At 55.9% G+C, this 23675-nt stretch overlaps 3 protein-coding genes across 4 annotated transcripts; all 3 read right to left on the reverse strand.

The window, feature by feature from the left end:
- Positions 1 to 699: 699 nt before the first annotated feature.
- On the reverse strand, positions 700 to 3292 carry LOC309594909 (zona pellucida sperm-binding protein 3-like; the record flags this gene model as incomplete). The annotated part of the gene is made up of 9 exons (XM_082321310.1): positions 700 to 824; positions 899 to 988; positions 1065 to 1201; positions 1371 to 1462; positions 1552 to 1672; positions 1747 to 1924; positions 2138 to 2241; positions 2331 to 2449; positions 2924 to 3292. 9 exons carry the CDS (start codon positions 3290 to 3292, stop codon positions 700 to 702), a joined length of 1335 nt encoding a protein of 444 aa, XP_082177436.1.
- Positions 3293 to 7323: 4031 nt separating this feature from the next.
- On the reverse strand, positions 7324 to 10813 carry LOC309594910 (zona pellucida sperm-binding protein 3-like; the record flags this gene model as incomplete). Its single annotated transcript, XM_082321311.1, has 9 exons — positions 7324 to 7439; positions 7524 to 7613; positions 7782 to 7924; positions 8106 to 8197; positions 8587 to 8707; positions 8804 to 8981; positions 9216 to 9319; positions 9394 to 9512; positions 10412 to 10813. 9 exons carry the CDS (start codon positions 10811 to 10813, stop codon positions 7324 to 7326), a joined length of 1365 nt encoding a protein of 454 aa, XP_082177437.1.
- A 1905-nt stretch (positions 10814 to 12718) lies between these two features.
- On the reverse strand, positions 12719 to 22506 carry LOC309595422 (protein PML-like). 2 transcript variants are annotated; one of them, XM_082322358.1, is made up of 8 exons: positions 22423 to 22506; positions 21306 to 21784; positions 19964 to 20541; positions 17342 to 17379; positions 16102 to 16339; positions 15572 to 15627; positions 14645 to 14798; positions 12719 to 14010 (listed from the first exon to the last, which is right to left on the reverse strand). In XM_082322358.1, the coding sequence occupies exons 1-8, from the start codon at positions 22447 to 22449 to the stop codon at positions 13241 to 13243; spliced, it is 2340 nt and encodes a 779-aa protein (XP_082178484.1). In that variant the 5' UTR covers positions 22450 to 22506; the 3' UTR covers positions 12719 to 13240. The 2 variants fall into 2 exon arrangements, with proteins under 2 accessions (XP_082178484.1, XP_082178485.1); XM_082322359.1 differs by lacking the exons at positions 12719 to 14010; positions 14645 to 14798; positions 15572 to 15627; positions 16102 to 16339; positions 17342 to 17379 and adding an exon at positions 17916 to 18761.
- Positions 22507 to 23675: the final 1169 nt, after the last annotated feature.

The following is a 23675-nucleotide window of genomic DNA, read 5'->3' on the forward strand; positions in this document are numbered from 1 at the left end:
CCGAGCCCCGGCCCGGCCCGGCCGAGCCCCCCCGCTGCCCCCGGCCCCGGGGCTCCCCGGCGGGGCCCGGCCCGCGCCCAGCAGCCGCCCCCGGGAAGGGGGGTCCTGCCCCGGGGCGGGGGCGCAGCTCCCCGCGGGGCTCGGCCCGGCCGCCCCCGCCCCGCCCGCAGCCGCGGGGCCGCTCCCGGGGCGGGCGGGGCTTAAGTGGGCGGGACGAGGGGCGGAGCCGCGGGAGGGCCCCTCCCGCGGAGCCCCCGGCGCGCGGCGGGGCTGTCACTCGTCCCCTTCCAGGAGGATCCCCCCAAACTCGCCCTCCCGAAGGAATCGGGGTCCTTCCCTGGCCGAGCCGGGGCCCCCCGCACCCTGCTCTGCCCCCCCGCCCCAGGAGCGGTGGGCGGAGGCCGGGGGACACAGCTGGGAGTCCTCTAGGGTGAGGGGACCGTCCCCAGCGTCACCCATGCAGAGGCAGCAGGGCAACCCTGGAACTGAGCCCCAGGGAGGGCTGAGGCCAGGGTGGAGATGTGGGGGATCCCCCCGGGAGCTGGGGTGCTCCGGCATCCCCACGGCTACGTGCTGGGGACGGATGCTCCCTCCCTGGCAGTGCACCCAGCCCAGGCACATCCCCACGCTGCCATCGCAGAGGGAGCAGCACGGACACGGTTTGTCCTCCCCAGGCTTTATTCGGCTCTCGCCCCACGCTCACACCGAGGCACGGGCACACCTCCTGCGTCCCACGCTGACGGCCAGCACCGCCACTGCCAGCCCCATGCCGGCTGCCATGCAGATCAGCCCTGTCCCCACGCCGGGCACCACCGTCACCCCACCTGCAAAACCAAGGGGGGCTGTTAGCACTCATCACCAGGCCCGTGCCACAGGGCCACAGCTGGCGGGGACTCACCCTGACCTCCCTCCGGCCGCTCTCCCACGGCGCCTGGGTCCCTCGAGAGGAGCACGGGGCCAATGACCACGTCGGCTTCAGCCTCTTTCCCTGGGGAGGAAGGAGCGATGAGGTGGGTTTGCCCCACGACCCCGGGGTGTCCCCTTCATCCCCACAGGGACCTTACCGTTGGCATCGTGGCGGCGGAAGCGTCGACTGGGCCATCGCTCCAGGGGGTTGAGCCTTCGGGAGAGTGCGGGGGACTCGCAGTTGCCTGTCTCGCAGCAGCTGCAGATGTCCCGGGTGCCTTCCACTGGTGCCCAGCTGCAGTGGGGTGGGACCATCGTCACCAGAGTCCCCCCCACCAGCACTCACAGAGCATTTGTGCCCCCCAAGCCTGGGTCCATGACGCATCCCCGTGCCATGTCAGGCCTGCAGGATGTGGGTGGGGACCTGCTCAGATGTGTCTCATCCCGGTGCGGTGGCTACTCACGTGTTTCTGGCTTTGTTGAAGGAGCAAGCCTTGTTCAGAGGGTCCGGGGCTTGGTCCGCTGGGGTCACCTTCAGGTGGCAGGTGATATAGATCTGCGGGGAGGGCAGGGGAGAGGGATGGGGACACACTTGTGGGGGACACTGGCTTGATTTGTGGCTGATGGGGGGGGACACAGCCTTACCAGGTTCCTGGCGTCCCCCGCAAACCTGAACACATCAATCCTGAAGCGCAGCATGTCCTCCCGGGGCCGGGGGGTGATGAAGGCAGAGCTGGTGTCGTCCGACCTCCCATCAACCAGGCACCTGGGTGGGACAGGGGGGTCAGCATCCCAGGGGGTCCCCCCCAGTGCCGCTGCCAGCGGGTCTCCAGGGCTCACCCATTGAAGTCGATGATGGCGTAGTGGGGTGAGGAGTCAGTGCCGGGGCTCAGGGCGGCCACGCAGCTGTCCACGAACAACCGCAGCGGCACGTGGCTCTCGGTGCCCACCTCCGCTTGGATGTTGAGGATGTCACCCAGTTGGAAACCGGTGAAGGGTCTCTCGGCGCTCCAGTCCTCTGCAAGGCAGCGCCGGGGTGACAAAGGAGGTGGCTCCGGCCATCCCCAAGCTCCCATGGGCCAGAGCCAAGGCTCCACCCAAAAGCAGGAGTGTTGGTGTTTGCCATGGGGTGGGTTGGCTTCCCCAGCAGGGTGCTGGGTCCCTGAGCTCCCCTGCTCTGGGAAAAGGATGGAAAATCCCCATCCGCAGGTTGGGATGGCTTCCCACCTACCATTCATGAGGCGCAGGGAGAACACCAGCCTCTCCTCTGCCGACAGCATGGAGCTAAAGGGAGCCCAGGTGGGCCGGATGGCGTTGCTGCTCACGTTCTCCCTCCTGGGCAAGGACCACTGCGTGTCAGGACACGGCCCCGTGCTGGACCCCGGAGACCAGGGTGGGGGGTACTGAGGATGGGGAGCCCTTACCTGGGGTAGTGGCACTCAATGGGGATAACGGCGGGGTTGCTGCGGATGATGACAGGGTTGCTGGCGGGGCTGGGGTCGTAGTTGAGGAGCGTGCGGTAGATGAGGGAATCTGGTGTGATCTGGGCAGAAAAGCATTGAGAAGCCATTGGAGAGGCCACCCCACCTCCCACCACCACTGAGCCACGTAGCCATCCTCTCCCAACTGGGAAATGCTGGGGAAATCCAAAGAAAGGGGGAAAAAGCCAGGGAAAAGGGGATGGAGAAGGAGTCCCGCTCTGTTCTCAGTGAATTAAACTTTCTAATGGGCCAAACCACAAGCAAAATGGGTCTGACATGAGGGCTTTGCACCATTGACGTGTCTCCAGCCAAAAGGGCAAAGCAGCTTTGGGGAAAAATGCTCTGGTTTGCAGGGAATACCTGCTCTTCCTTCCCCTAGGGTGTTCCTCAATGGTGTTCTGCGTCCAGCACCCAGAGCAACCCCGGCATCACAGGGGTTGCCCAGTGCATGGTCCTGCAGCTTGGAGCTGCTACACGTGGGCAAGCCAGGCGGGATCCTGGGACTGGGGGAAGTACTGAGGGGGAGAAGGTCTTACCTGCACGATGCTGCCGCACTCGTGGAGACCAGCGGTGAAGATGACGGTGTTGTGGGCAGGGTTCAGTGAGGAATGCTTGCATGCCGCCGGCCCCAGCGTCAGGTCGGCCGCGTTGACCAAGCGGCCGGTGCCAAAGAGGTCCCTGTGCACCGTCACCACCAGCTGAGCCTCCTGGCACTGCACCGTCACCGGCTGCTGGCTGGAAATGGCTCGAGATTGGGGGTCCTCCACCCAGGACCAGGTGTGGGGGTCTGCTCGTGCCCCCCGGCTTGCCAGATCACCCCAGGAGAAATCCCAGGGTGGGTAGGCAGCCACCTCGCTCGCCATCCAGCAGAGGAGAGTGAGGATCAAGCCACTTTCGTGTCCCATTCCTCCTTCTTCCAGGAAACCCCAGCACAGAGAGCCAGGGCTGGTCCTCCAGCCTTTATATCCCTGCAGGAGCAGGAGCCGTCCGCCCATGGGCTCCCGTTTGGGGACCCAAAGGCCAGCCCTCGTGGGCGCGGGGAGAGGGGAGGCACGACCGAGTCATTTCCGGGGTGCTAGGACCCCCCGTTCCCCAGCAGCCCAAGGTGAGAGAAAATATCCTCGTCAGCCTCTTTGGGGAAGTTGTTTATAAAACTCAGCAGAAGCTGGAGACGGGGAGACTGGTACAAAGTGGCTTGTTTAGGTTATAAGGTGATAAGGGGCTTTTCAAGGCTGCTGGGGTGGTGACAGGAGCGGGGGAAGCAGGGTCCATGATTCCAGTCCGGGTGCTTCCCGTCCCCTCCGTGGGGACCATTCCTGCCTGGCGCCATCAGCCCCCCTGGGACTTTGGTTTTCCGCTCAGATGCTGATGTGCTGGCAGGAGCCAGGAACCCACGTGCTCACAGCTCCAGCTCAAACAGGGGCTTTAAGCATCCCCCTGCTCCACAGCAGGGCTGGGACCGGGACCAGGATGTTCAGGCACCGCTAACCCAGCAGCAGCTGATGGAGCGACCTCACTGCTGACACGAGTGCGGCTGTTCTCAGCCAGGGCCAAACAACCCCCATTTCAGCCTCTGCAGTGAGGTCATTAGCTGCAGAGCCGCAACCGTTTCTTTTTAATCTCTGCTGCCCTTCCCCAGCTCTTTGGCTTGTGTTTGTTTTGTTGCCTTCAAGGAAACGGGCTCAGGGTAGAAGAAGCCGGAGGCGAGGTGCTCCGCCCATCGCTCCCTTCCCCACCGCAGCGCCCTGCTTTGCATCCCATCCCCCGCGAGCAGGGCTGGGCACTGCCCGGCTCCTCACAGCTGGGAAAGAGGGAAAGCTGCTTAAAAATAAACCCTGTATATTTTCAAGCCTCATTATTGGAGTTTCTGTCTCTTCTTTTGAACATTTTTAACTCTTTTTCCCTGCCAGGGCTCTGCAAGCATCCCATCAGCTCTGTACGAGGGATGCTCTGTTTCATAGCCCAAATCCCTCTCCATCTTTCAGGATATCCCTGGCAAGCCTTAGGGACAGTAGGAAGCCTCTGATTTGGATGTTTGAGCTGGAGCAGCTGAGACATTTCTGGGAAAATGAAAAGAAACTGAAAGGTTTTGGGGCAGATGTTGGCCAGCCCACTCCTAGCAGAAACCCTGGAAAAAATTACGGACCAGAATAAAACCTTCTGCCTTTCCCACCAGCTCCTTTCCCCTGGCAGCCAATGCCCTGTCCCTGCTCCTCTCAGCAGGTCCAGGAATTTGCCTTCATGATTAAAATACCTTGAGACTGGCACTTGCATAGAAATGCCAGGGATTCCAGCAGGCTGAGCCCCGTGAGTCAGGGAGATAACAGCAGTGGGCAATGCTGAATCAGTAAATAAGTGGCTGCACCCCTCCCAAGGGAGAGCATTGCCGCTCAGCCAGGTCCTTGGCTGCAAGGACCACGGGAGATGCCTGGTCTCACCCCATCACATCCCAGAGAGCTGCAAGCTCAGGGGCCAGCTCCAGGGTTAGGTTGTGGGTCTCTGGGTACCAGGGCTTGATCCCAGCAGGAGAATACATCCCCTTAATGGGTCACGTTGTGTTTACACAGCTCAGATTAGCAGAGGTGACTCCCAGGTGGAGAAACAGGCCCAGATTCAGAGGAGAGGAGGTATTTCTCTCTGAAAACGGGGATTTCTGCTTCCATGTTAGCCCTTGCCAGGACCAGCTCTCCCGTCTTTATTCCAAGAACAACCCGACACTGGCTGTGGACCAGCGCAGTTGGGAAAGAGCATGAGCTCATTTTTTTGAAGGAGTCAGAGACCAAAAAGTCCCAGGGCACTGGACAAGCACAAAACCCAGTCTTTTTTCCCCCATTGCATAAAGGACACTTCAAGGCACACCTCATTTTTGCTTATAACATGAAGTTTTAAGTCAAAAATCTCTCATTAGACAGTGAGGTCAGTGCTGCAGTTGAGCCTTGCTGGAGCCAGGTATGCTGCCTGGGAAGGGGCAGGAGCTGCTGGAGTGAGATGGCTGCTCTGGAAAGCCAGAGAGTGTTTTCCCCATCCCCAATTTCTTTGTAGACCAGATTTGGCTGATATTTGTCTTCCTTCCTGGAGCCAGCTAAGATATTTTGCTTAGGTGGCTGCAGGGCAACTATGCCAAGCAGCATAGAGAAGGGTTTTCATTTAAAAGACTCCTCTGTGTGTCTCAGCAAACCAGAGAGATAGTCCCTGCTCAGAACACATGTGCCAAGGAATAGTCAGGGCACTGCACATCTAGAGAAAATGCTGATCAAGAAGGAATCAGTTATGTGAAGATTTAACATATGTCAGCAGCCATAACTCATGGTCTGGGAGATTCAGTTTGGGTGAGGAAATGTTTCTTCTCCAGGAGGGTTGTGCAGCCCTGAGATGGGCACACAGAGGTGGAGGATCTCCATCCACAGACATTTCCAGCCTCAGCCAGGCCAGCACAGGGCCGATACACCTGGTGTTGGACTGTAGACCTTCTGAGATCCCTTCCACTCATGTTTCCATGCCCTCTTCCTCTCCCTTCTGCCCCAAAAGCTGACAGCTCACAGGTTTAAGTGGACACTGAAGACCTCCCAGCTATTCCCCCTAAAATCTCCTACCTCCCGCCTTGCTGCAAGACAAGGACCAAACCCTCCCAGCAAGAGTCAGATTATATGGATGAGGAAAGAACCCATACTGACAACCCCAACCCAAAGTCTGTGCAGCTCCCTGATCCAAACCAGAACTAATCTTAATTTTGAGGGAAAGGTAATTTGCTTTTAGAACTGTGAACAGCCAAACTAATAGCAAGGGAAGGGAGGGAATAGTGGTTTAGGTGACCCAAAGTCTCAAGTCCAGCCTGGCACCTTGTACCAAATTGATCCTGGTGCAAGGTGACATCTACCAAAGGACATCTGGCTGAGGGTCTCCGGGGTGCCAGATGACACCCAAAGACGCACCAGCTTGTGCAAGATACCACTTTCCTCTGTCCTCCATGACCAAGAGAGCTGTGCAAGCTCCCCAGGAACAGGCTAAGAGGTTGCAGAAGTCCTCCTGTCCCCTGCGAAACCAGCTCAAGAGGTAGCCATGCTGCAAGCAAGTCCCAGCTCCTCATAGGCCTCAGCTTTCCCTAAGCCCATTGCATGAAGTTGGAACTTCTTCGAGCTAGTAGGGAGGAACAGGTCTTGGCTTTGGGGCAGGAACATCTTGCCATTACAGCTGCTCTGCTGAGCAGAAGAGCCTAAATTTCACAGCATTAGGAGGAAAAAGCAAATGTGACTCAGGCATGTCAGAAAGCCCCTTTTTTTTTGGGGGGGGGGGGGGGGGAGGAATAGGGGCAGAAATTCCAGTCCCTGCCCCAAGGACTGTTTATACATTTCAGCCAAGGCTTGTTACATATAACTATGTGTAAACAGTCCTTGGGGCAGGGACTGGAATTCCTGCCTTGTCTGTCCCAGGAGGAGCCCAGCCTACCAACGCTCAAGTTGCACTCCCTTCCTCATCTAGCAAAGCTTGATTTCTCTCCCAAAAACAGCTTCAGGCAGGAGGATGGTGGTCAAAGTTTTACTAAACCCTCAGCTCCCCTTGGCTTATTGAGTAAGGAGTTACCAGTACGGAGCAGACCCAAGTAGCTCCACAGATAGATAAAATGTTTTGAGGCTAAGCACAACTCCATGTTTCCAGAAACAAGATGACAATATCTGGATGGTGATTTTTTGCATCTGTTCCCAGTTAGGTGCTCTGGGAGACATTCATGGGGGTGTAAGGCTGTACAAAGCTCTGCCGAGGACAAGACTTCAGGAGAGTGAGACCCATACCGGGTACAAAGAAGGACAGTTAAAGATAGCATGAGGATTTGGTTAGCTCAGTCACTCCAGGAAGACTTCTCCACTCCCCCCACCAAGCCTCTCACAGTCCTTCAATTTATTTTATTGGACAGACTATAAAAGTCAAAAACAGTGACTTAAACAGGGTTGCTGGGCTTCTGGCAGACAGTCAGAGTTCCTAGAACAGCAAGGATCAGGATGACCACACCAGCAACTGCAGCCAGCCCCAATACCATCCACAAGTGACCCGCATCTAGAAAGGAGAAGTAAGGAGGTGGTTACAGCCACAGCCAGGGCCTGCCACACAAACCACCCCCCTTCCCTGGGTTTTCCCTACCGCCCGAAGGCATCATCCGAATGGGGTGATCCTGCCAGCTGTGGATGAAGAGAGGTCCAACAACAACATCAGCTTCTTTCACCAAGGGATCTGAAAGGGAGGACCTTTGAGCACTCACAAGCTTGTTTGAAAATCTAGCTCTCCCAAGCCTTGGGTTAGCACTGGGGAGCCAATAGGTAGTGAGGCAGCTCCAGCCACCCAGCTCTGAGCTATTTGCCACAATGGTGACAAAGCCCAAGAGGCATACCCGAGACCCACCAAGCTGGGAGGGCAGTTCTCTCCGGACACGTCCTCCTTGCCATTGGGAGTGAGCATGGAGCCACCTGGATTGCCCAGCCAAGCCACAGCTCCTCATCTCGCAGCAGGAACAGACATCCTGGGTGCCTTCCACAGGGGCCCAGCTAGAAGAGAGCCTGGTGAGTAGTCCACCCCATGGTAGGATTGCCTCATGCTTTGGGGTCTCTTGGGAGAGACCAAAACCCTCCCACGCAGATGGCCAATCCCTCCTTCCTGGAAGGTGACACACCAGATGAGAAGCCCAAGCTCTTCACCTTTGGGCAAGCTGCTGTTCCAGCTACTCACAGGTTGCTGGCTTTGTTGAAGGAGCAAGCCTTGTTCAGAGAGTCAGGAGCTTGGTCAGCCAGGGAGACCTTCAGGTGGCAGGTGATGTAGATCTGGGGAGGCCAAGCAGAGCAGGGGGTTAGGCTGTCATCTGCCTTTATGCCTTCCCCATGCACCACAAAGCTGGTATTCAATGGGACCACCAACTCCCCAGGTCAGCTCAAGCCCCTCTGCTTTTCTCAAGCCACTTAAGGGTTCAGCTATTGAAGCCCATCAGAAGGGCTTGTCTTGACCAGTATCAGAACTGGTCTCCAAGGAAGATCCTTGGCTCACAGGGCCATGATCCAGAAGCAGTAACACAGGGTGACCTCATTCATGCGTTGCTATGAGGCAGTTGCCTTGGGAATGTAATTCTAGACAAAAAACACATTAACTTCCTTAACGGAGTGAGGCTATAGCCCTGTCTAGACAATAGACTTCACTTGCTTTAGGAAGGATTTACCAGATTGCTGGAGTCTCCTGCAAACTTGAATGCATCTACTGCAAACTGAAGCACATCTTGCCTGGGTCTTGGGGATATAAAAGTCGAGGTGGCATCATCCAGTTGCCCATCCACCAGGCACCTAGACACAAAGATGAGAGTCGGCAGAATCCCACTGTCAGAGATACCCATAGCCTGCAGAAAGATGTCTCTAAATAAGGGCACGGCCAGCTCTTACCCACTGAAATCAATGAAAGCATACTGGGGAGAAGAGCTCCTGTCTGGGCTTGGGGTGGCCACACAGCTGTCCACAAAGAGCCTCAGAGGTGCATGGTTATCTGTGTTAACACCAGCTTGGAAGTGGAGGACCTCTCCCAGTTGAAACATGGTGGAGACTCTCTCAGCACTCCAGTCATCTGGAAGGAGAGAGGTCACCAGGCACTCATGAATGGGAATCCAGCTTGTGCTTCATCACTCCCACCCAAGGGGCACAAGGCCCTAAGTACTCACCAAAACTGTACCAAGCCCCATCTGCTCCAGGAGCACTGGGGCAATACCAGCACCAGCTGTGCCCTCTAGTGGAAGCATGGCCGCCTCAGAGGCCAGCCCAGGGTGGCCTGCACCAGAGGAGACCCTCACCCAAAACCTACCATTCATGAGGCGCAGGGAGAAGGGCAGCTTCTCCTCGGAGGACAGGGTGGAGCGGAAGGGGCCCCACGTGGGCTTGACACCATTGCTACTCACGTTGTCCCTCCTGGGGAGAGATGCTCATAGTTAAATTCCGCGGCAGCAGAAGGGCTTGCTTGGTACTCGTCTGCACTGGCTCACCTGGGGTAGTGGCACTCAATAAGAACCACGGCAGGGCTGGTACGGATGATTACAGGGTTGCCAGCAGGAACTGGCTTGTAATTTAAGCTCGTGCTGTAGACTAGAGCATCAGGGGTCACCTGGGGAAAGATAAAACACATTATCCAATCATCAAGAGCCCTGGTTTTTTGGCACACACACAGGGCAGCACACTTAAGCCTAGAGACTCAGTGCTGAGATGTTTCTTCTGGTCATCAGCCAGCAGCATTTGCGCTGGACGCAGGTGAGTGGCACTCATCCTGCTGCAGGGATGCCCTGGGCTGCAAAGCTGCTCCAGCCTGTCCCAGAACAGCCTCTGGTCAGCAGCAGACCTGGATGCAGAGGTGCTCAAGCTGATTATTTTTTTTCCCCCCCCTTCTGGTTTCCATGTCCCAGAACAACAGACAGAAAGGTCTGTCCCCCAGGATATCAGAGGGTGACTTCTGCTCAGGGGGATTTAATGAAGTTATCTGCTGGCTGAAGTATGGAGGGGGCACCTGCTCACTCTCATGGCCCCAAGCCTCTCCCAGGCAAGAGGGACCACTTAGAATTTAAGTTTTCTCTGAAGTAGCTTCATGCTACACTCAAGCAGCAGTAAGCAGCACTCAGATGCCTCCTGAGGTAAGCATCCAGTACTGGCTTGCAGCAGCAGCTCCCAGCACCAGATCATCCGGGCTCCACCCTGGAGGTGGCAGGAACAGCATAAATAGTCCTCGGAGATTTAGATACCTGTGTATTCATCAGGAAAAACCTAATTTCTCTGCCTCTTGCATGCTTTTCCCTGCTCACACAACATCAGAGCTAGCCCCTGGACCAGACAGAACAGCTTCTGCTGCCCTTCAAAAGCAGACTGAGATCTTCAGCCTCTAGGAAAGGCTTTGGAGCATTTCCCTGAGCCCACTGACACTACAACCCCCTGCCAGTCTCAGCATCCCAAGACATCCAGGTGCAAGCCAAGAGGCAGACCCCCACCCCAAAGCTGCAGACCCCACTGCCTTACCCTGAGGGTGCTGCCACACTCATGCAGTCCAGCCACAAAGGTCACCGTGGTCTCAGCAGTGCTCCAGACTGCAGGCAGGCAGGCAGCTGAGCCCAGGGTCAGCTCTGCTACCCTGACCAGGCGTCCCATGCCAAAGAGGTCCCTGTGCACCGTGACCACCACCTGCGCCTCCTGGCACTGCACAGCCACAGGGTGCAGCGGGGCAGCAGCCTGGAGCTGGGAGACATCCACCCATGCCCAGGGAGAGGGCTGGGAAAAGACATGGGGCTGCCCCAAGGAAGAATCTCCTCTGTACCTCCATAGCTCTGCCTCCCCTCTAAGGAAGCCCCAGGGGTTGTAAGCAACCACCTCCCCAAAAATCCAGCAGAAAAGAGCAAACCCCAGGCTGCTTCCAGGCCTCATCCTGCCTACCAGGGTCCAGCACAAGGAGTAACAGCTGCCCAGGGACCTTTTATAGCCCACACCTCCCACAGTCACTCCCACCCCAGGTGATGCTCGGCACACCTCCCATAAAGGCAATTGGCAACAGCTGAGAGCACCCAGTTCCCTGGGGAACCCATCCTGGTGGGTTCTAATGAGCTAATGGCTGCTGGATTGGGTCCCTTGCCCACAGCAGAGATGCTGAGTCTGCTGTGCAGCCAACTGCAGTTTTTTCCCCTGTTTCTTGGTAACAACCAGCTCTGTAATGTCCACAGAGATGTGTCCCATGTTCAGACCATATGTCCCACCTCCAGACCATGGGGCCCTTCTGCAGGGGGGTTGCTGGGGGATGGCATGGTGGGTGACACTTTCCTAAGGCAAACCCACTCTTCAGGTGCCCAAACTTGTCCCTGTCCCCAGCTCCTTCAAGGAGATGATCCTCGTGGGGCCACTCATGTCAAGGGCAATTGGGGATTTCCAGGATGTGAGGGACTCATGGCTGGCTCTTCTCTACCAAGCAAAAGTTGATTTTTTGGAGGAAGAAGAGGAAGTTTAAACTTGAATTAGGTGGAAGACTAAAAGGAAAAAGGGGGATCATGGAGGAGATCCCCATCAGTTGCCCTGAACTGCATCCTCGCTCCTGCAGGATCAGACTCCACACAGTGGCATCTGCACTGGTGCCACCCTTATCTCCTTGTGTTTCCTGGGATTTCAGCAAAAGGGAGGAAAATGCTTGTGCACACATGGTTGTTTAACTGTTTCCTGAACAGACTTGTCCCCTGGAGCCACCGGCTTGCTGGGCAGGACTGGTGTTGAAATGAGTGGTAGTAAAATAATGAATAGAATAATCCTTATCAGGAATAATATTAGAGCTATTAGGTATTAGAAATAATAATTATTTCTAGAATTAGAAATAATAATTATTTCTAATAATTATTAGAATTATTAGACCTGGGGCAAAATGGTCCCCATGGTGTCTGGGGGCAGTCCATCCCTTCCTGGGATGATTCAGCAGCAGGTTGTCCCCTCCATGGTCCCCAGAGGGAGGGGACTGGGGCAGGCTGACCCAGCTGAATCACCCTGCAAGCTTACTCATGCCTGGCTAGAGGCAAAGCAGTTTGTATATCAAAGTGACACCAGGGAGGAGCATGGCTTTGGACAGGAGTCCTTGTATGGGGTTTTAGGGACAGTACAAGGATGTTTGCTTTGTCCCTGCATCTGGGTGAACGTTAGCATGCTCTTTGCTTTGCTTGCACACACAGGTGAGGACCAGGTGAGATGCCCACGAGTTTCGGGTGATAGCCATGGCTGAATCAGGCTGTTTTGGTATTATCCAAACTGGATAGCTGCTGGCAGGCAGGACAGCTATGCACCATCCGAAGGGAAATGACTTGGGTTGTTCCCATGGGGAGCAGGCTGATGGGCTTTCTCAGCACCTCCCTGAGCAAACAGGACCTCGGTGCTCTCTTGCTTGTCTTCAAGCCAACGCCTATCTTGGGGATAGCTGCATGTCTCACGTACATGGGTCATCCCATGCTCATTGTGCTCCCCTCAGCTGTGTTGTGGGCTCAAGGGGGCATCACGTTGCAAAGCACCCATCACTGCAGCACCCACCACCCTGCACATCTGCCTTTTTGAGCAGGTGGGTATTGTGGGAATGGGTAGCAAAAGGAAATCATTTGCAATGCACAACAAATTAGGAAAATGATTTATTTCTTCTGCATCTATAGGCCGGCAGAGGGGTCAAAGAGCAATGAGGGTGCATCCCCTGATCAAGCAATTCCTTGGCTGTCTTTAAGCTTGGAAAGCAGGGAGAGAAGCAGGAAAACCCTACCCTTGTGTGCCCACTTAGGAGGTTCATATCCCAGGCTAGCGGGGATGGATCCTGCTGACCGAAGGAGGATTTTCAGTTCTTCCTACAGCTGTGTCCCACACAGCAACTCATGGGAACAGAGCAGCCCTGCCCAACCTCCTTCCTAGCAATGACCACCATCCTTGGTCCTTCCAAACCAGTTTCCCCACCTGCTGTTTCTCTAGCTGGCTTCGGATCCCACTGACCCCCAAAACCCCAAAAAACCCAAAAGGCCAGAAATAGTTCAAAAGATTTCTCCCAAGAGTTGGCTTGATCCATCCAGGTGGGAAACAAAGGCATGGTGTGGCTGCAGGGTGGATCAGAGCCAGGACATCTCCCAGCCAAGCTGGTGTCCTCACCTCTTCACCTGAGCACAAGTTCAGATGAGAGAGGACAGCAGGAGACTCTCAAACCCCAGAGACTCAGACTCATCACCCCAGACAAGACCAGGCGGGAAATATTGAAGGCAAAACTATTGATGTGGGCCAGGATTTGGCTCCAGGACTCATTCCCTGTAGGTGAGAGGGGAATGAGTCCTGGAGAGGCAACAGCGTCTTTCAACAATTTTCCTCGCTCTTTATGGCTCTTGGGAAATCACTGTCTGCCGGGGTCTTCTGGCTTTCAGCTGACTGCTCCTGTCGCTGGAAGTAAACTTTGACCTTGCTCAGGTTTCGGACTTTCTTTATTGAGCTGTGCCGGCGAGCGTTGATGAGACGGCACACTTTCTGGAGCCCCTTCTCGGGGTTGTGCTGGTAGCAGGACCGGAGCTCAGAGAGGCCGATGTTGTGGGCAGCCAACGTTTGGGCTGATGGTTTGGTGAGGAGCTTCTCAGCCAGCAAGGGCTGGAGGGAGATGAAGCACTCCAGGCTGGCTTGACTGATGATCAGCCAGGGTTTCATGACCAGGTCGACGTTCAGGGACTCACACAGGTACTTCACAACGCAGGCGTTCTCCCTGGCGCTGCAGTCACCAAAGTGCCACCGGAGGTAAGTGCTGGCCAAGTTCTTCAGCCTGTAGTTATCCCTTTTGGGGATCTTCTCCTTAATCAGGGGCAAAATGTCCAGGAAGCCATACACAACAGAGCTGAACTCTTCTTTCTTGTTCAGGACCATCAACGCATCCAAGAGAGCGGGCAAGGGGAGTGACCAGAGACCAAAGCCACCCAGGACGGGCCTGCGGACAGTGTTGAGGTGGCCCAGCAATTTCATCAGACCGACCTCACAGGCATTATTTTGGGCCATCAAGCTGGAGAAGTATTTCACTGGCTGAATCAGGACTGGGAATATTTTCTCTCCATCTACCACTGCCATCTGAATGCTTCCTTCTTCTAGAGAAGAGGAGGGGGAACGGAAAGAGGATTGGAGAGGGAGGAAAGGCAGAATTAGTCTCTTATTCAGTATGAAAATAAAACATTGAGTTACTCAGCCTCTATCAGCCTTCACAATTGATAGCAGCTGGGGGACTGATCCATCTTTTCACCTGTCTCCACCATTCAGTCACACCCTCAGCTTCCAGCATCTCCAACGTCCTTCAGAAGTGTCCTTCCCATCAACACTAACACCTCCTGCAGTGTTCCCCCCACCAGGAACACAAGGGCTTTTACAGCTTTTTGAGGGTGGACTAAGGAGAGGGGCTTGAAAAGTAAAATCCACCTCACCGAAGAGAGATTGGCCCATGGGAAGGAGAAGCAGGGGAGCCCGTGTTGACACAGTGCAAAGGATGGTTAACTGGCTGAGCAATCTCAGAGAAATCTCCCCATGGCCCTATGGGCTCCACGTTCCTCCAGATGTCATGAAACTCAAAGTCAAGGCCTCTTGGGAGCTCAGGATATTGTTCTCTCTCTTACACAGCCAAGGCCATGGTGGACATGCCTGAACTTCCCCCCAACAAAAAAAGAGACACTGACAGATGTGGGAATCTGTCAAAGCTGCAACATGGGACCTCCCCACTTAGGATCTTACTCGTAATCTTCACGTCAAAGAAGACCAGGGTTCCTTGTCTCGTGTCCAGCAGCGTGCAGCTGCTGATGGGAAGGCCCATGTTGGGAAGACCCAGGTAGTCTTTACCAGTGCTCTCGTCAAGGATGTTGCTGGGGTCATCTAGCAGACTGGAGTCCTGGAAGAGCACAAAATTTGCTTTTAATAAATGTCACAGGAAGAACCAGGGCAGCAGCTCTGGGCACTCATGTGTCCTGGAGGTTACCAAAACTCAGGGATCTACCCAAACTGCCTGCTAGAGGACTTAGGGTGTAATAAGCTCCTCTGGTTGGTCATGAAGGCTTGCGTCCTCCAGCACCACAAAACAGTGACATGCATACTCCATGCACGTCCACACGAGATGGCTCGCTTGGATCCTTCCCAACTGGCTTTCTGCTCAAAAGTAACAGAAAAGTTGGGACTACCCAACATCTCCCTCTGGCTGTGAGCCAAGGGCCTAATGCAGCAAACAGCAGGCAGGAGAGGGAAGCACTCCATTTCTAAAACCTCTTCTGAAGAGCTTGTCACCAGCTTTTGGTCACATAGACTGTCATGGGAACTGCTCGCTGCTGCAAAATAACCCCATCCATCCATAGCCTCAAAGAGGAGGTGAAGTTTTGGACTGCCACTTCTTGCTGGCCTTCATTTTGGCTGCTCACCACCTTGGCATCACCAAGATCGTATCTACCAAGGTCTCCAAGCTGCTGGGCAGCCCCATTCCCCCAGAAATGGAGGACAGCTAGAGGGGATTTATTTTGGCACTCAGGAAGGATTTCACAAGTTCTTTGCCAGGCTCTAAGGGGGATTATGGGATGGTCCTGAAGGTCTGGAAGCACCAAGCGGTCCAGTTTTCCTGGCTTAAACACTGAGCAATGCAGGGCCAAGTACTCAAAGCTCTTTAGCTGCACTCACCAACTCATCATCAGTGCTGTCCTCCTCACAGCTGTCCAAGCAGAGCATATCGCTATCTGCCAAGGCAGGAAAGATATGTCACCTTTTGGATGTGGGGCTGTCCACCCCTGCAGCGAGTGCCAGGGCCAATGGTCCCCCGATTGGCATCACCAGCCATGCCGAGAGGTGGCCCTGGACAGCCAGCAAGGTGGGTGGGGAGCAAACAGGGAGCAATCCTGCCCTCAGGGTCCACCTGAAAAAGGACCAATTCCCCCTCAAGCCACAGATATAGAGTACACACTGGGCAAGATCCTATGCGGGAGAGAGGACCAAAATGCAGCATCACATAGCCTAAGAGTATGCAAGCTATTGAAGGAACAAAGTCTGGTTCTCCATCAATCTCCACTGAACATCTTGTCTTTGAACAAGACAATGTGCTGGGACATAACTATCCTCCAGGGAGGTCTATGGAGATGCCGCAAACTGCACTGCCTCGATGCGTACACCCCATAAAGTCTACCCATGGCATCACTGCTCTGGACACCTCTTACCTGAGTCGTTCAACCCATTGTTGCCAACTGGCATGTCTTCCAGCAGGCTCTCCTCCTTGATGAGAGTCATGCGGGACACCGAACAGCTGGTCCCAGGCTGGTCCGAGCAGCTTGGCTGCTGCGGCACTGTCTGGTTCCATGTGTTGTTGTTCTCTTCAAGCTTCACCTCCTTCACCGGCACCGTCATGACACCTACATTTTGGGCTTTCTTCCTCTTTGCAGGGATGGAGGTGGAGACCTAAGTGTGCAAAGAGGAGCCCAGTGAGAGCGGCCCTGTGTAGTCAGGGATGGAGACCCTTTGTCACCAGAGCACAGCTGAACAAGCTTGACCACATGGGTTTGTCCCTGCCCAAAGCAAGTGCTCTGCTTGCCCAGGTGGTCCTTGCTGCTCTGGGGTCACCCAGCACCACATCCTCATTTCTGGCATGAAGCCCCTGGCTCTCCTGGTCTGTGGCCACTCCAACCGCCTTTGTCAAGGTCCCCTCTCTCCCCAGCAAGGGTCAGGAAAACTTTCTGGTTTGCTTAATGGCTGCAAAGGAGAAGATGGGAACCACCCCTTCCTGAGCTGGCGGGATAAATCATCTTTATCTTCTTGCTTCAGCCTTGAAGCTCCCAGGCTCTGCAGGGTTTGCAGGCAGGGCTAAGCCCTTCTGATCCCAGGCTGGGGTGGCTGGGAATGTCCTCTACAGAGGGGCAGCCTGGGGGTCCCGAGCCCTGATCCTGTGATGGCTGTTTTGTCCCAGGCAAAGGCAACCAGGTCTGATGCTAGACAAGTCCTTCATGCACTATGGGACTGCAAACCAGAAGAGAGCTTGCCTTCAACATCGTCGAAGGCCAATTCTGCTTGAGTGGGGCTCTGCCCTTCTTGTGGGAGATGTGTTTGGGGGCCCCAAATCCATCACAACCAGTCACAGCACCTCTCCCCTGCCAGTCCTGGATGTGGGCAGGGCAGGGCAGGGTGCAGGCAGGAAATGACAGCGCATGCATTAACAGTGCACGCAGCGGCATTTTTTGCACCTTAGTCAGAAAGGTGCCTTCAAAGGACAAAGTCTGCCCTGGCTCTGCAGCCCTATGCCCAGCCAGCTTGGCTGATCTCCTCTTTCAAAAGAGACCTTGGAAAGCAGCAACCAAATGCCAGAGCTCAGACAACTTTGCAAGGGCTGGGGGTAGCCCCAGATTCCTGCTGGGTAACCCCATGAGGCAAAAATCCCAGAGCAATGCAAGCAAACCCAAGTCTCACCTGGTGGGATTTTTCTGCGGCAGGAGCTGGGGTGGCTTCTGAAAGAAGAAAAACACAGTGAGCTGAGAGCAGGGCAAGCAACGCTGGGGACGTCTGAGACGAGCAAGAAAAGACTCTGCAGAAGGTGCAGGTGACTCTAGAGCCACCTCCTTGGAGGGTGACCTCTTGGAGATGCTACTGAGGCTGAAATCCAGCAGTGAACTTGCAGGCTGGGCTGGAGAGGTGCCCATTCTGTCCAGCCACCCGCCAGCTCATTCATTCATCCTTGCACTAAAGTCTTTCCTCCAGCTGTCCCGTACAGGTTTGCTGCCCTCCCACACATCCCACACCCATAAGCCAGGAATGCTGGGAAGGAAAGAAAAAATAAAATTAGTAGGATCATGCTGTACCCAAGCAAGGAGCTGCCATGCAGGGCTCATTCATGGGGGAGATGCTGCCTTCCCAAACCCAGCAAAAGACCAAACCGTTCATCCCAGGAGGATTTATTGGCATAGCAAGGTGAGATGGTCTCTATAGGCCTGGTCTCCATTCGGACCTCTAAAGAGTTTTCCAAGCAGCTGCAGTCCATGGCAAACATTCTGGTTTGCAGACCCTCACTTCTTTCTCCGCTTCTGAAGTCTGGTGCCAGACTTCCCACCACGTTTGCCCCTGGTGGGGTGACTTGATTTGGGGCATTCCCCCTCAGAGTCTGGGCTGGGGGGCTCTGAGCACACTGGGCTGGCAGAATGGGTGGCAGGAGGGGGTGTGCTGGGAGAAGGGGCCGTGGCAGCCACTGGGACCAGCAATTCAGGCTTCTGCGAGGTGCTGGGAGGGAATAAATCCAGCAGGTTGGAAGGCAGTGATGTCCAGTGCACGTCTGCGGTAAGGGGGTCCTGTGGGCTGGCCGCAGGCTGCAGCAAGGGTCCCAGAGCAGAGGTGATGGTGGCCAGAGAGCGAGACATGGCCCGGATCTCCTGGGTCATGGACACCAGGTGCCTATTTGCCCTCTGCTGAGTTTGCAGGAGGTGATCGCCTGTCTTCAGGAGCTTGTCTGCCTGCTGTATGTTGGACCTGGCCCAGCCACTGAAATCTTCCTGCAGGGAGGCCAAAGAGTCCTGGATGCTCCTGGGAAGAGGGACAGTGTCCCCATGGGCTGACCCCAAGTCTTCCTCTGCTTCTTCATCCCTCTGCATCACAAGGGCTGGAGGTGTCAGTTGGGTGGGGGACATATCCCCTCCCTGGTCTGGACACACATGTCCTCTGCCACCGGAGGGGTCTGACACGGGGGCACAGGGCTGGTGGTGAGCAGGCAGCCCCGCAGGGGGATCTCCATGTGGTTGGCAATGCTCCCCAGGAGGCTCGAGGTCAAGGATCAGGGTGATCTTGTCTTCAGACGGGGCGTCATGCTGGGGAGCGGAGGTACCTGTCGCGGGGAGGGAGGCTGAAGGGAGCAGGAGGGGAGAATCAGGGCTCAGAGAGTCCTCTTGGCCTGCCTCAGTGGGGTGGAGAGGGGAGATGGACGGACAATGCCGACCATGTGATGGAGCAGCAAAGAGTGGGGTGGGAGGCAGCTTGTCCCCGGGAAACCCCAAGCTCCATCCAGGACATCACCACTGGGCTCTTCTATGGACCATCCATTGCCCATAAGCTCGCCCTGGGGAGCTCAGTGGTGGATGCCCACAGAGGGCCAAGGAGGTCACTGGTCTGAAGACAGCAGCAGGGGGGTGGAGCAGAAGACCCCACAAAGTCTCTTCCTCCCATTGCTTTTCCTGCCCCCCCCCCCCATTTTCTGGAAGGATGCTACCACTTTCTGACCAAACCTGGATCCTCCAGCACACCATCCTTGCACACACCACGGATGCCAAGGCCTTCACCATTTCTAAACCACCACCATCTCCGCCATAGAGCTGCTGCCGAAGAGCTGGGGGAAGACCTGGGCAAACCCAGCAGCAGTCATGGGCCTCTTGCCACCCCTGTCGGGGAGTGCTCCCAGGGAACAATTCTCCTTCCTGGTTGGATATGCCATCCCAAGGCAGTAATCAACAACCCAAAAGCAGAATTGCCCCAGATGGTTGTGGACAAAGGTTGAGCAAAGACAAACTGGCTGGAGATCTGAGGAGCAGAAGTGGTCAATGGGTGGCAGGACACTAAGGCCCAGAGGATGGTTATGACCCCTGAGGGGGGGTCACCAGCACAAACATTTCTCAGAGAGGATGCAGATTTGATATAACCCGTCCACCTCCTTCCTCCTTGCCAACACAAGCCTCTGAGAGCCCCTGCTCAACAAACCCCATCTCCAGGTGCCTCTCTCCTCCCTTGTCCTTCAGCCCACGGCATGGCTCCAACCCAAGAGATTCACCATGTTCCCTCCCAGTATAACTGCGCTTGGGGGACCTCTGTACTCCGCAAGGGCAAGAGACAAGCGTTGCTTTGGAAGTGATGGATGCAACAATCGCATCCCATCCTGGGGGAGGTTGGAGTGTGCCCACCACATGAGCAAAGGCTGGAGCCACAGGTCCGTCAAGTCACCACGTGGAAGGAGACTTGAAACCCATGGAGAATATGGTCTAACCAGGGATTATAACCTTCAACTCTGCTTTCCATTCCTCCCTCCCCAGCCTGCCTGACCAAGTGCCTTCTCACCTGGGTGCCCCATGACACGCTCCACCAGCGCCTGCAGCCTGGCTCTGCACTCAGCAAAGTTCCCGGGCTGCGCTCGGTCCCCAGCCACCGGTGGCCGCAGCTGCTGCAGTTCCTTCAGCGAGTCCTTGATGAAGGGCTGCATGTCCATCACATCCTGCTCTGTCGCGTAGAGACTCATCTTCTCCACCAGCCACTCACCTGCCTCCATCCGCTGCAGCACCCCCTCCACGTGCTGCAGCTCCCTCGCCAGCTCCCACCGGCCCTGCAACTGCCGTGCATCCAGCAGTCCCAGCAGCTCCTCTTCCTCCTGCCGGATCAGCCGCACCAGCTGCTCCACACGCTGCCGGATCAGATTCCGCATCTCCAGCTGTGCCTGCTCCAGCCGGGCAGCCTCATTCTGTAGCGCCACATAGCTGGCCTCGAAGCTGCTTCTGTTCTGCTTCAGCTCCTGGCTCATGGTGACCAGCTCCTCCTGCCTCTGCTGGGTCTCGCTGTGGATGTCACAGAAGGGGGCATGCTGGCTGTCCAGCAGCGCACAGATGCAGCACAGTGGCTTCTCACACTTCTTGCAGTAGATGCTGTGAGGTCAAGCACAAGCAAAGCAGTAATTTAGACCGTACGCTTTGCAATTCATTCGTGTATCAAATTGCAAATTCATTCATTCATTGAATTTAAGTTACCACCAAGTCTGGGCCAGGCATTTGGTTTTATACTCTCCCAATTTCAAAAAAATATGTTGGTTCACAATTTCCACAGGGTTTCTGCTCCTCTGCTGGGCTGACTAAAGAAATCACTGCAGTGACTGCAAGCGTTATGGTAGACATTCATCCACGCACTGCAAGGGCAGTGAAGAAATGAGCTCTCTACCCTTCCATGAGTGCTTATTGGGGTTATGTATAAGAATGTAAGACCAAAGAGTATCTTATCTCCATAAGATGCCTAAGGCAAGAATAGAAGAAGTGGAGAGTAGAGGTCTAGCACCATCAGCAAAACACACCCTTCTCTGCTGTCCATCATGGCAGCTGAAGCAAAAGGCCTCCCTCTTGCTGAGCTCCATCAACCTCACCCTCCTTACTCTAGCAAGGAGCACCCCACACACTCCTCTCCCTCGGTCTACCCTGTCCCCACTCTCCCATTATCAGCTCAAACCCGGCTTCATCCAAACCCTCCCTCCATGCCCTAGAGCCCACTAGTCACTACTTCCCACCCATCTTCTCCATGACATGGTGGCAATCAGGGCAGCAGAGGGACAGGGACACCCTGCTCAGTCCCATCATGGACTAGCCCAAACACATTTGTAGCAAGAAACCACCCAGATGGGGACAGTCCTCCTTAGACCTACCTTACAGGCTGGTTCTTGTGGGTTGGGTTGGAGCAGGACAAGTTACTGGTCCTCTTGATGCTCTCAAGGAAATCCTTAGCAGACCCTGCCTTGATGTCCATCACCTTCTTGGCTTCATGGCTCTCCTTCTTCAGGTAGCGCTGGTGGGCCTCGAAACATGTGGTGCAGAGGAACTCCTTGCACTCAGAGCACCAGAACTCACCGGCTTTGTTGCAGTTGTCGCAGAACAAGTCAACTCCATCAACAATCTTCTTGTAGATGCTGAGCCTGGCCTGCAGGCTGGTGAAAAGCAGATTGTCTGTGTCAGGGATGCCACTGGCCTGCGGGATGGCCGTCCGGCACACAGGGCACTGCCCAGTGGCCTTGTTCTTGCTCAGGCAATTGAGGCAGAACGTGTGGAGGCAGGTGAGAAGCTTGAGGTTGGTTGATTCCTTCTGGCAGCCCTTGCAAAGGATGAACTGGAAGTCCTCTTCTAGGAGCTTGGGGAGGGAGAGAGGAAGAAGAATTAGCACTGGGGTGTGTTTTTAAGAGCTTGTGAAACCACATCTTGGAGGGACACATAGATCTGCAAACCCTACTTGGAGCAACCAGTGAGCAACCACTTCCCACCAGCAATGCCCAGGCCCTCTAAGCAGGCCAGAGATGACCAGTGCAGCATGGTAAGGTTGGATGGACAGGGCCCTGCAAAGAGGAAACAGGATGGCCCCCCGGCTATGGGGCTGGGGAGGGCCGCAGAGGGGCAGTGCAGGGGATGGGGCACAGAGGAAGCATCTGAAGACCCTTGGATGACACCCCGGCAGGATGGCAGGGTGGGGACCATTCTCCCAGCCACCCCCCACCCACTTCCCTGGCTCAGCCCATCCCTCCGGTCTCCTGCCTCCCTCTTCCCTCCCGCCTCTGTGCTTTCGCAGGGCTGGGGGGGGCTGGATTGAGGACCCCTCCCTGCCACTCACCCAACCAGGGAGGGGGGAACACCCCAAAACTCTTATCCTCATGCCCCGTCCCCAGGCCACGCCTTGGGGCTGGGAGTCCCTGGTGGCCTCCCCCCGAGCCCCCTGCCCCGCCGGAGCCCACCGCCCGCATCCCCCCGACATCCATCCCTGGAGCCGGCGCTCACCCGGGTGCCGGAGCCGGAGCTGGCCATGGCGGGACGGGCAGAGCCGGGATCCCCTCCGTCTGCCTGCGCTGCCTGCACTTTCGATTCCTCCTGCGCTGCGAGTAACTCCTCCTTCGTGTCCGGGGCGGGGGAGCTGCGCAGAGCCCGCTCCCAGCCCCGGCCCCACCCTGAGAAGCCCTTCCCGGCCGGCTCAGCCCTTCCCGGCAGGGCAGGAGGGAAGAAACCCGGAGGGGGCCCCAAGAGCCATCCCCCCCAAAAGGCGTTTCCCCAAGGAGCAGCATCCCCCAGGAAATATATTGCAGGGCCCTGCTGTGAGGGGGCTCAGGGACTGTCCCCCCCCCCACACCTTGGAGGGCATTTCCAACATCCCCATGTCCTGGGGGGCTGGCTGTGTCCTGGCTCTCCTTTGCCCCTTCCCGCAGGGCATCCCCTGCACCATGGGGACCACCACAAACGGGGGACCACCACAAAAAGGGAACCACCACAAACGGGGGACCACCACAAAAAAGAGGATCACCGCAGAAAAGCGGACCACCATGAACACGGACCACCAGGAGTGCTTGGGGTTCACCCAGCCTGGCAGCTCCAAAAGGAAAGGGCACGGTGGGGCACTATCACCTCCCCTCGGGGCTTTTGGTGCCTGTGGGATCTCCAAAGCTTGGCCCAGGCTGATGCCACCCAGCCCCAGGCCTTGAAGAGGACATTTAGCAGGTCGTTTGACCTGAATGCACCTGTGAAACGTTTAAATTCAAAACAGTTCAATTCTGGAAACATTTAATTTCTCCTTGCCTCACCCTGGCAAGCAGCCCTTTGCATGAATAAGCAGGCCAGCAAAACTAGCCAGGCTTGTCCCACTGGTCCAGCAAACTATCCCAGGGGCTGAAAAAGCTGCCTGGAGCTCCAAGACATTTTAACCCCTGGGGTGCTGGGTGCTGTAGGGGAGCTGAGCATTCCCGGAGACATCCTGACAACTCTTGCTCACTGCGGCAGGACTTCATGTGTTCATCACGACCATGCAGTGAGATGGAGTCATACCACACAGCCTCCTTGACTGGCAGCAGCTGCCACGCCCTGGCCAGCACGTGGCCTCTTTACGCAGCACCCTGGGGTCCCTTGGGGAAACTGAGGCACCGAGGGGTGCAGCCCCGTCTGCCTGCAGAAATCATCAGCCTACCACTGCCCAAGTGCAAGGCTGCAGAGCAGGTTTATTGTCCATGGAGAACTGATAGAAAGGAAGCTTACAAAATAAATAA

The sequence above is a fragment of the Platalea leucorodia genome (assembly GCF_965183815.1).
Source record: "Platalea leucorodia genome assembly, chromosome: 9".
Taxonomy (NCBI): Eukaryota; Metazoa; Chordata; class Aves; order Pelecaniformes; family Threskiornithidae; genus Platalea; species Platalea leucorodia.